The following is a 12,157-nucleotide window of genomic DNA, read 5'->3' as shown; positions in this document are numbered from 1 at the left end:
GAGAGGAGAGAGACGAGAAAGCACAAGACTACCAGAAAGGGGAGAAGTTGTGTTAGTAACATGCAATAATGGGATAAGGTTGCATACAGAGGGAGAGAAAGTAGAGGAGAGAGGAGCTCAGTGAATCATGGGAAATCCCCCGGCAGTCTAGGCCTATAGCAGCATAACTAAGGGATGGTTCAGGACTCACCTGAGCCAGCCCTAACTATAAGCTTTATCAAAGAGGAAAGTCTTAAGCCTACTCTTAAATGTGGAGATGGTGTCTGCCTCCTGAACCCAAACTGGAACCTGGTTCCACAGGAACCTGGTTCCACAGAATCATGTTACTATATGGCGTGTATATCTGTCAGGCAGTCAAACGGCTTCATGAAGGCCCCCCAAGAACCAGAACCAGCAGCTTCCAGTGTCCTTTTCTTCAAATTTATCTCAATCACACCACCGGATATTCTGGTCACACATCTTGGAGTGGCCTTTTATTGTGAAATGGCCATACACACACACACACACACACACACACACACACACACACACACTTCTCTCTTTTTTGGCTCGTTGCACCATAAAAGCAGAAGTTATACTGTCACCATCATTCTGAAGTATTTGTTTCTGTTCAGTTATGACTATTAATCAAAGATCATCCAGTTTATTTACAGTTACAACATCCCTAAACATCAGGAGAGATATTTACTGCACGTCACATTAAACCTCCTGAACTTCTCTTTATGAGCTACAATCTCATGAAATAAGATTAACTCTTTCAAGACTCATACATGAACACATGTTGACCAGATTATTAGACATCCATGGTTCTGACAAAATGGCTGAACTGTTCCTGTTACACTGCAACAACCTGACTGATGTGCAAGAAGTACGAGTGGCAACAAATTTTGTTTCATGTGATGAAAATTGCAGAAATTGTTAGCAGAAAACTGAGTTGGCTTCTATGACTCTTTTTTCTGCTGTGAACACTTTAACAAAGAAGAAACCCAACACTGATGTGTGTGTCAGCCCAGATGGAGATCTGCTCTCAGACTGGACCCCAGCATGAACACAACTGGTCAAACTGGAAACATGGCCAATAGAAAACCCTGATCCTGAGAGGACTCTTAATTGTGAAACTAAAGAGAACTACATGAGATGTGTTCCAGTAAAGCTCCACCTCTTCCTGTACACAGATATACACTGAGGACAGCAGATGATGACCAGAGCAGCGAGCAGGCAGACAGCCAGAGAGACGGTCTACCTGGACATGGATCACCTGTTGGTGGTGCTGATGGTGCTGCTGTGGAGCTCAGGTAGGACTCTGCTTTAAACATCATGTGTTAGAATTCAGATGTCTTTATTGGACCTGGGAGAAAATCAAACAACGATATGAAAGGCTGTTGCTGTTGAACAGCTGGTGTCTCGGTCTAACAAAGATTTAGGAACAATATTTAGACCAACATCCCTAAACATCAGGAGAGATATTTACTGCACATTTTTTAATATATAATGCTCTTCAGCTTTATATATTTCACACAATTCATCTCTTCGTCTGCTTCTTCACATTAAACCTCCTGAACTTCTCTTTATGATCCACAATATGCAACAATCTGCTCACTCGTGAAATAAGATCGACTCTTTCGAGACTGTTACCTGAACACATGTTGACCAGATTATTAGACATCTATGGTTCTGACAAAATGCCAGAACCATAGATGTCAGTTTGTTGTAGTGTAACAGGAACAGTCCTGTTACACTACAACGAACTGACTGAGCTGAAAACACACGCACACAAAAGTAACTTGTGTCCTCTTGTGACGGTGGTGCGGTGTGCACATAATTTTGCGGCTTTGGGTCGGGTCGGGGCTGCGCTTTTAATTACATATTAGACACAGAGGGCTTGGGGGGTGGGAGGGGCACGAAGGGAGGCTGCACTACCTGACAGTTGTGGGGTGCCTGTGTCACAACTACTCTCCAATTTTAACTGCACCTTAGTTACCACACACCTTATCTTTACTCCACCATACAACACTTCACAATCCATGACATGCATCCAACACAAAACAATACATTTACAAAGGCAGGCGGGGGGGTTGAAGGAGTTGGGGGATTCTCATTGGCCTCGTGTCCTGCCCCTGGAGCCCCGGGATTGTCGGGGGTGCCGTGGGGTTGGTGTCCGCCTTGCCTGATCTGGGGTGGGTTGGGGGGGTTTGGCTCCCCTGGCGTGGGGGCCCGCTCTGGACCTAGGGGTCTGGGGACTCGGGCTTCTGGCTTTTGCTCATTTCTGGGCGGGTGGTGTGTCCCTGGGCCTGGGGTCCCATTGTATCCTCTCCTCTCCTCGCCTGGGCCCTCTTCGGCGGGGGTGGGGCTCCCGCTGCTTCCCCCTGCCGGCTCTCTCACCGTGGGGGCATTCGGGAGTCCCTGGGGCACATGGCCGGTGTTGTCGGGGTTGGTTTTGGTGCTCCTCCTTGGGGGTTGTTGACTGGGGGGGGTTCCCGTCCGGGAACGAGACCGGCCTCGGGTTTACGGGGCTTGGGGGCTTCTGGCTCTGCCTACACTCTGGGGAGGGATGCCTCTGGCTGGGCTGGGGGACTGTTGGCCTGGCTCTCCCGCGTTATCGCTCCCGGCGGGGAGCTTCCCGGCACGGCTTTCTGCTGTTCTTCCACGGGGCAAGGCGCAGCTTTCCCCGGGACATGTGGTCTGGGGTCCTTTGCGCTTTGGGGGGTTGCGGGGTGCCCTGGCAACTGGGGGTGGGGGTCTCTGGGCGTTGCGCGGGTTGATCAGGTTGCAGTTTGGAGGGCTGCGGTGGGGGCGATTGTTGATGCATCTTGATGCATTGTGTTTTTTGTTTTGTTTGTTTTTTTCCCTTCCCTGTGCAGGGTCTCAGGATGGCTGCTGGGCGTTTAGTTTGGGCATTGGAGTCCAGGGGAGGCATTTCCTTGTTGACTTGGAGGGACCAGTTTGCGTCCGTGGTTCGCTTCGTTGGCCTCGGATCTATGCTTCCCCATTTCTCTGTCGGCCAGTTGTTGGACCCCTCTGGATACTGAAGTATAAAGTTAGTTTTCGGGATGTGCAGCGTGGGTGCGGGGCAGGGCTGTGCTCCAGTTTATTCTGGGCTTGTGCCTGGAGTTCTCGGCCCTTGATGGGTGGGTGGGTTGGTGGTGGAATGCAGCTTAACTGGTTGATTTTGCCTCGTTGCTGGTTTGACTGGTGTTGCACGATGGCCTGGGGGCGTGCTGTGCATGGGGGATGTCGGCTGGCGTGGGCGGCCTTAGTTTTTCTGGCTGTTGGAGGGACGGCGGACTTTTATTGGTGGGTGCATGGTTGCCTACGCGACACGTTTGCTGCCAGGCTGCGACTTGCTGCTGGTGTTTCTCTCCGCTGGCTTTCGCTGTCGTGTTCTGCCACTCATGCTCTCTTTTGCCCAACCTGACACGCGGGATTTGCAGGGGGCTTCCGGGCATTGGGTGTCGTCGTGCTCGCGCATTGCGCGCGTTGGTCTCGTCACTTGTGCATTGATGTTGATGATTGCGTGGCATCTGGCCGTTTTGGTTGTTCGCTGCGCGGTGGTGGGGTGCTGGGTGGGGAGGGAGCACTGGTCTATGTTGTGTGTGCACGCCGCGGTTGGTCCAGGTGCTGCTCTTCCGCGGGTTACGCTTCTTGCGTTACATCAGCATTGCATTGTCAACTGGCATTTGGATGGTCGTTTTTATTTTTTTTTTATTTACTTTTTTTGGGGCGTCTGTTGGTTGGGCCGGGGTCTTGGATTTCTGCAGAGCTGCACGCAGCGCATCTCTCTCTCTCTCTCCATGCATGCAGTAATGTCACAGTTAATATTATGGGACATTATGCATCAAAACAAAACAAAACAAAACTAGTTAAAAACTTGAACTGGAAACTGAATTACTCTCAAAATGATATTGATGCTGTAAAGAACTGTCTTCAGGCCCAACAGCTTGAGTGTAAGACCATGTCCAAGGTGTAAATGAATTGTAATCTGAATTTGCTGGAGATAGATACTATGAGCAGGTGGATTACCTTGAGAATCAATGCAGGAGAAATAATCTTGTAATTGATGGACTTGGACCAGATAAAGCTGGGCTGAATTTGAATCTAAAGTGCAAGAACTGTTCACAACACAATTCAAGCTGGATGCCCCTGTGGAAATTGAAAGAGCTCACAGGAATGGAAAATTCAGAGGGGAAAGTGAAAGGTCAGATACGGTTCAAGGTTCAGTGTGTAATATTTCTGAGGATCTATTGACAGAAATGCAATATAAGATCCATAACTATGTTTTCAGTGGTGTATAAAGACCTTACATAATGAACCGTTATGTTTTTATTACCTTAGAATGAAACATTTATATCTACATAACCGCGGGCACCCCCTGCTGTGGAGGTCGCCATATTGTGTCATGTTTCTACTATAGCTGACAACAGACAATCAGCGCTATAGAGTCGTTTCGTCATCACCGCGTTCTTCTTCTGCTTGTATAATTCCAGCAGTGTAGACGCTGTCACTACTTTAAATGCGTCCGTAGAAGAAGAAGAGCGAAAATTAATGATGATGATGATGATGATAATAATAATATGCAATCTCTGAGTAGTCTTCTGGTTTATTAGAAATAAGAAGAGAAGTGACTTTTGAACAAAACCTGTGGATCTTTATATCATGAAGCCAGATGGAGTCGGGTGTGTTAGTCCAGATGAGCCAACCCTCCCAAGTTGTAAATTAATGTAATACAGAAGTATGAGACATAATGTAGCACTTCATTTCATGATGTGGCTGTTGTTTATTAATGAACAAGTATAAATATTATTTTTAAAAATTTATGGTTTTACTGAATTATTAAGTAAATATACTGTAAATTCTTAATATATCTATCTAAAGAAACCTAATTTCTTGACTGACAACTCTCTGCTATCTCATATATGATATCTTTGTCCTGTCTGGGGGGTGCAATTCACAACCCTCACTACTAGATGTCACTAAAACATACACACAGCGAATCCTAGCCAAGATCCAATCTGAAGAACACCATAATTTATATCAAAGAGGACTTTTCTGCTGGAGCTGCAACCTGCAATGAAAGAGGCAAGAGCAAGAGGGAATTATGCCATCATCAGCTACTATCGAGTAATTGTGAGGCCAAGGAGCAGGGAATGAGAAGAGAGAAGACCTATTTATTTATTTATTTTTTGTGATGTCATGGGTTGGTATTAACTGGGTAAAGGCATGGCACTGAACTTCCCAAAAAAAGGTTGAGAAAAGCTCATATAAATGATAGGAGTTTGAGAAATAAGGTTCATGAATTATTTACCTTATTTAAGAGTGAAAATATCAACGTACTTGCTGTCTCTAAAACACAATTAGATCAATCAATAACAGACAGGGGGGTAGCTATACCAGGATATAACGTTTTTAGAAATGACAGGAATATTTTTGGGGGAGGTGTAGCAATATATATACAAAGCCATATTCCCACCAAGGTTAGATCGGACTTAATGGTTCCTAGTATTGAAGCGCTTTGGTTGGAGGGAAAATTTGTTCTTTGTGATTTCAATGTAAATTGGCTGTTGGATTCATGCCCACTGAGGAAAAAGTTGTACACTCATTTGTAATCTAACTCGATGGGGAAAAAGTCAACAAGAGTTTACTGTAGTTGTGATGGGCAATCATCTGCAACCTGTATCGATCACATATTTTCAAATAAGTGTGAAATATGCTCTAAAGCAGTAACTGTTCCTGTAGGGTTCAGTGATCATAATATAGTGGACAAATAATTTACAGTAAGATCAAACAAAGCATCATGGATTGATGAAGAACTATGGGAGTGTATGCATAAAAGAGATGAGCTGAAAAAAGCTGAAATTGACTCCAAGGGAACTGAAAAGTGGCAAACTACTGTGAAATAAGGAATAAGGTTACAAAGGTTACAAAGTTAAATAGGAAAAAGAAAATAAGCATATTATCAAAATAAAATTCAGGAGAGGAGAAATGATGGTAACAAACTTTGGAAAACTTTTAATGAAATAATGGGCCGGGGCAAGAACAATCCTTCCTTCATTGAAGTGAATGGAACTTTCTTGACAAAAGCAAAGGACATAGCTAATCATTTAAGTAATCATTTTGCAGATAAGGTTGATAAGTTAAGGAATGAAATGCGTTCCCGTAGTAGGAGTTGTATATCATCTCAAATAATAACCAATTCTATCATGAATACAAATCATGCTTTTTTGAGTTTCAACCTATAGAAGTTGATAGGGTGAAAAAACTACTTGAAAACCTAAATAATGATAAATCAGCTGGCATGGATAATCTAGATGGGCAGTAAATTAATGTTGTTTCAATTATATCATTGCCAATATGTAATTTTTTAAATTTGAGTTTAAAGGAGGGGTTATTCCCCCAGGTTTGGAAATCTACCATGGTTTTACCTCTTCAGAGTTTCTCAGCAATTTATCAATATTCTTCCAGTTTTGAGAAAGCTAATGGAAAAAGTTGTTTTTGAACAGATACTACATTGTTTTTCATTTAATGACTTAAATTCTCATCAGCATGCGTATAAGGATCACTCTATGTGCACAGCTCATGACAAACATGACAGATAAATGAACTTGTATTGATAATAAGATGGTGGTTGGAACTGTGTTACTTGACTGTAGCGCTGAATTTGATATTGTAGACCATGGGTTATTATTAAATAAGCTAGCTATATATGGGTTTAGTCCATTAGCCATCAATCGACCCTTTGCTAAGCGACGCCCCCCTTAGTTACTATTGTTAAGCCTGACAAACTGATGGATTTATCACAGCGCTGCCACTGTCTATAACTGCACTTCCTGGAGAAATATTGTCTATTTATTTTGAAAAATAAAAAAAAGCGATCTCCGAAAGGAGACAGAAAGCTTAGCGTTATCCATTTGAAGGTTGTATTCAGACTGTCAAACTGACGTCAAACAAACAATGACAGAAGCTAAAGCCTGCTGTTCACAGAGTAAAAGTGAACCACTGCATCACCTGACAATTGAGACAGAGGTAAACAATATTAAGGATAAACACTTCCTGTAAAGCTGGGTAGATCTCTGTTCACTATTTCAATCATTAAACAGCAAAAACAGTCGGGTTATATAACGTTACATTCGGTAGTATGGTAAGTTATGTAAATATCATTAGCTAGCTAACACATTACATTAGGAACAATCCACAGCAAACATTTTGCTGAATTTGTTTTAGGTTTTGGAAAGTGAATAATCAATTGGTTGAATAGTTATTTATTAAATAGGAAACAGTATGTGTTTTTTAATGGAAGTTTTTCCTACCAAAAAACTTAACAGTGTGGAGTGCCACAGGGATGTTGCCTTGGGCCGTTACTCTTCTCTAAATTTATTAATGACTTGTTGTATGATTTGATTAACTGTAGTGCTACTTGATTCGTGAATGATACAACTATTTATTTTACATCAACTAGTATAAACGAATTACAACTAGTAGTGAAGTGGATTTATGAAAACAGAGACTTGTCTTAAAATAAAATCTTGTTCAGGTCTAGACACTCGATGGACAGTTAATATGAGAAGAACATATTGACAATATTGTTAAGAAAATGGATATTGGAATATCAAGTATTAAAAGATGTTCCCCTTTTCTTACCTATGTGCTGGTCACATAGGCATTAGTTTTATCCTACCTTGATTACTGTTCACCTATCAGGTCAGGTGCAGCCAAAAAAGATCTGTTTGAGCTACAAATGTAAATGCTCCGTATTTGTATAGCGCCTTTCTAGTCTTTTCAACCACTCAAAGCGCTTTTACACTATATCTGCATTCATCATACACTGAGCCTAAGTGCTCTATCGGAAACTGAAATTCACACACATTCATACACTGGCGGAACAGCCGCCAGGGGCAATTCAGGGTTCAGTATCTTGCCCAAGGACACTTCGACATGGGGAGCCAGGGATTGAACCGCTGACCTTCCGATTAACGGCCGACCCGCTCTACCTCCTGAGCCACAGCCGCCCCAAATAGCTCAAAATAAAGCTGCAAGACTCGCACTGGCCTGTCCATCGGGTGTGAGGCTGAGTGCGGACAGTGTGCATGCCAGTCTCTCATGGCTTAGAGTGGAAGAAAGGTTGGCATTCACCCCAATGAATTTCTTTAGGAATATCTGTTATAGGAAACAACAAATTGTCTGTACTCACAAATAAAGTATGTGAGAAACCAACATATTTATAGTACTCAGCAGGCTACAGAGGGTTGTCTAGTTTTGAAAAAACCCAGGATTGATGCGGTGTGCAGATCTGTAATGTATAGAGCCATCAAAATGAGGAGTAATTTATCAATTTTCATTGCTGAAGCACCCTGTAAGGCTGGTTTTAAAAGGCTATTAAAAAAACGCTTGAATAATAACTCAAACATTGACAAGCTTAGGTGAATGGTTTGTTGTATAATTGTGTCTATGTGTTTGACGCTTTTTCCTTTGTCAGTAGCCTGTGTAATCATGTACACACATAATGATATGTTTTATAAGCATTGTAGGTATCATTTTTAGATAACTGTATAACTTGTATGTTGTACGTTATATGTTTGCTGTGTTTTATGTATTTTTTGTATGTTTGTTGTATGTGGACCCCAGGAAGAGTAGCTGCCACACTAGCAGCAGCTAATGGGGATCCGAATAAATGAATAAACAAATAAATGAATATCCCTGACTCCCGGCGGCTCTCAGGCCTCTTCCCCTACCTCAGCGAGGTCAGAAAATCAAGGACGCCGCATGCATGGCAGAGGGAGTCTGCATCAACCCTCTCCTTGTCAGCAGCTTTCCTCCCGTACAAACACCCGCTACACTTCACGGCGCAGTGTGCCCTCCTTGGTACGGCCATCTCTACGTCCACAAACAGAACCCGACATTAGAGACTGGATCGTCACCTGTCTTCAATGGTTCCTCAGAGGGAAAGGCATTCCCTTCCACTGCAACAACAATAAAATAACTTTGTTCCATCTCTACCTAGCCTCCATCAATGCTCCGGCCACAACAACCACCGAACTCTGTGCGTACCACAATTCTGTACACCTGTTACAATGGAAATTATAGTTGTAGAATATACTCACATATGTGTCAGTAAATTTTAAGTCTCATAGAAAAATACTTTAGCAAACTTGTAGAATTGTTTTTGTGGAGGCTGTCGTTATACACACGTAGGTATGGTTTCATATAAACAAGGACAGGAGCCCAAACTAGCTCCTATGATTGGCCAGGAGGGCTTTCTGATGTCTGAACCGTGCCCACCCCTGGTGCGTCAGGTGCCCAAATCACTTTTGCCCATGTTTCACTGAGATATGTGATGCAAAAGTGTGAGGAACTTTTCGTCAGTTTCGGAGTTGGTCCCCGGGCGCTGCACAGTGGCTGTCCACTGCTCCCTTGAGGGGATGGGTTAAATGCAGAGAATAATTTTTGCTACATGTATGTGTATGTGACAGTAAAGTATCTTCTAAAGAATCACAGAAGCAGAATCAGCAGTCAAGTTTTAGTTTAGTCTCTTGAATTTACTTCTTTACTGATTACTCTCTTTGTTCTGTTCAGATGCTGATGATGTCAGGTTGGTGGGAGGAGCAGGTCGCTGTGCAGGAACACTGGAGGTGAAACATCAGGGAGGCTGGAGACCAGGGACTTACTCTTACCCTTACTGGACCCTGAAGACAACAGCTATTGTCTGTAGAGAGCTGGACTGTGGCTCTGCTGTTTCTGTAGGAGAGAGAGAGGAGTCCTTAGACAGACCTATGTGGTGGATCAGGCCTGACTGTGTTCAGTCTGGATCTGCTCTGTGGGAGTGTATATCATCAGATTCCTCTTCCTCCATCCTGAATCTCAGCTGCTCAGGTAAGTCCATCATGGCATCATCTATGACTGTAATGTACCCAGGTTTACACACACTCACCAGCTAGAATAGCAGCAGACTGTCTATGGTAGTCATGACAGAGTTTAATGAGCTGCTGCCTCAGTAAATCAGGTGCTAAATGCACCAAGATATATAACTGTAAATGATGATAAATGATGGGCCAACAAGGTCCATGTAGAGGTAGAGGTCCAAGGTCCAAGATTGCCTCGGCTAAGTGACAAAGTACCCTCTGAAAGTCTGCTAGAAGATATGAATGTAGCACTACATACAATCCCTACTAAAGCCATAACTGAGATCAAGAAAGAAAGGTGCAAGAAAGGGGCTACCTAAAAAATACAACAAGCTGTCAATACCTGAGGCTCTGGAGACTAAACAAAGACTTGCCGCTTTGTCTACCTGGCTAAAGAGATACAAGGGAGAAGCAGAAGCCAGTAGAATAAACTGGATGTTCTCCACTGAACCATCCAAAGTGTACTCTCAGTGGCAGGGTAATAACGCAAGATCAGATCCACCCAGGGCTGAGACTTAGCAGTACTGGAAGAACATATGGGAGAAAGAGGTATCCCACAACACCTATGCTCAGTGGCTAGTGGATCTAAGAACACATAACAGTAATCACCCAGTACAAGATCCAGTAACCATTACAATGGCAAACATCCAAGAAAGAGTGGCAGGTATAAAGAGGTGGACAGCACCAGGCATTGACATGATCCACACCTACTGCCTGGAGAGACTAATTGCACTCCATGAACACTTGGCAGCACAAATGAACCAACTGCTGATGGATGGGACCTACCCAGAATGGTTAACCCAAGGACGGACAGTCCTGATCACGAAGGACCCCCAGAAGGGAACAATCACATCCAACTATAATCTTATAATATAATAATAATATATAATATTAACCTGCCACTGGACAACATGGAAATTGCTTGGAAAGCAGCTGCAGCTTGGAAATGTACAAGATCACCAAGACACTACTAGCCTTCATCAAGAACTCAATCGGGCTGTGGAAAAGTCTTGAAGCCAACTCAAAGCCAATTGCACAAGTCACCGTCTGCTGTTCTGCATAGGCCTGAACCCCCTCAGCCAGATCATCACAAAGACTGGCTACGGATACCAGGTCCGAAGTGGAACAACCACAATCACCTCCTCTACATGGATGACATCAAGCTGTATGCCAGGAATGAGCGAGACATCGACTCACTAATCCACGCTATTAGGATCTACAGCAACGACATTGGAATGTCATTTGGACTGGACAAGTGAGGTTGCGTGGTATCAAAAAGAGGGAAAATGATCAGAACCGAGGGGATTGAGCTACCAGAATGCAACATTGCAGATGTTCAGGACAGCTACAAATACCTTGGGGTGCCGCAGGCTAACGGAAACCATGAGGAGTAAGGCAGGTCCTGAAAAATCAGCTGAATGGGAAGAACAAGATCCGAGCCATCAACACATATGCCAGTCATCAGATACCCCGCTGGTATAATAAACTGGCCAAAGGAGGAGATAGAGGCCACTGTCATCAAGACAATGAAGCTCCTCACAATGCATGTAGGGTTTCATCTCAAATCCAGCACCCTGAGACTGTACACCAAGCGTAGCGAGGGAGGACCGAGAGCTAATGAGTGTCACACATGAAGGTCTTAGTGAAAAGCTCAAGCAGCTGAAACCTGATGGTGAGGACATGGAATATGAAGAACCTTCATGGAGGGACAAGCCACTGCACCCTAAGACAAATAGAAGAAGTGGCTGATACCAAGAAATCCTACCAGTAGCTGGAAAAGGCTGAACTAAAGGACAGCAGAGAAGCACTAATCATGCCGGCGCAAGAACAGGCACTCAGTACAAGACCAATAGAGGTTGGGGTCTACCACACCAGGCAGGACCCCAGGTGCAGACTGTGCAAGGATGCCCCTGAGAAAGTACAGCACGTACCGCTGGTGAACTTGCTGCAGTCTGTGCTGTTAGAAAGACGTGTTCTGTTGTTAATGATGAACTGATGTTGGAGTTGTGCTGAGTCCACTTTGAATTACTCAATTGTTGTTTCAGGACATGTTTTTCTTTTGTGTCTGGTGTCTTTATCTCTATTTCATCTTCTATTATCTCTCCAGACTCTGTCAGGCTGGTGGGCGGGACTAGTCTGTGCTCAGGCAGACTGGAGGTGAAGTCTAACCAGTCTAACCAGTCTAACCAGTGGTGGTCCTCAGTGTGTGAAGCTGACTTTGACCAGCAGGATGCAGAGGTGGTCTGTAGGGAGCTCGGCTGTGG

General features: G+C 43.9%; 1 protein-coding gene across 1 annotated transcript; it reads left to right on the top strand.

Moving 5' to 3' along the window:
* Window positions 1-1,198: 1,198 nt before the first annotated feature.
* LOC123982199 (CD5 antigen-like) lies at window positions 1,199-11,527 on the top strand. Its single transcript, XM_046067617.1, has 3 exons — window positions 1,199-1,295; window positions 9,568-9,864; window positions 11,445-11,527. Exons 1-3 carry the CDS (start codon window positions 1,199-1,201, stop codon window positions 11,525-11,527), a joined length of 477 nt encoding a protein of 158 aa, XP_045923573.1.
* The last annotated feature ends 630 nt before the right edge of the window (window positions 11,528-12,157 follow it).

Source organism: Micropterus dolomieu, linkage group LG13 (assembly GCF_021292245.1).
Source record: "Micropterus dolomieu isolate WLL.071019.BEF.003 ecotype Adirondacks linkage group LG13, ASM2129224v1, whole genome shotgun sequence".
Classification (NCBI taxonomy): Eukaryota; Metazoa; Chordata; class Actinopteri; order Centrarchiformes; family Centrarchidae; genus Micropterus; species Micropterus dolomieu.
Note: the sequence above shows the minus strand (reverse complement) of the source record. Positions and strands in the feature narration are given on the sequence as shown.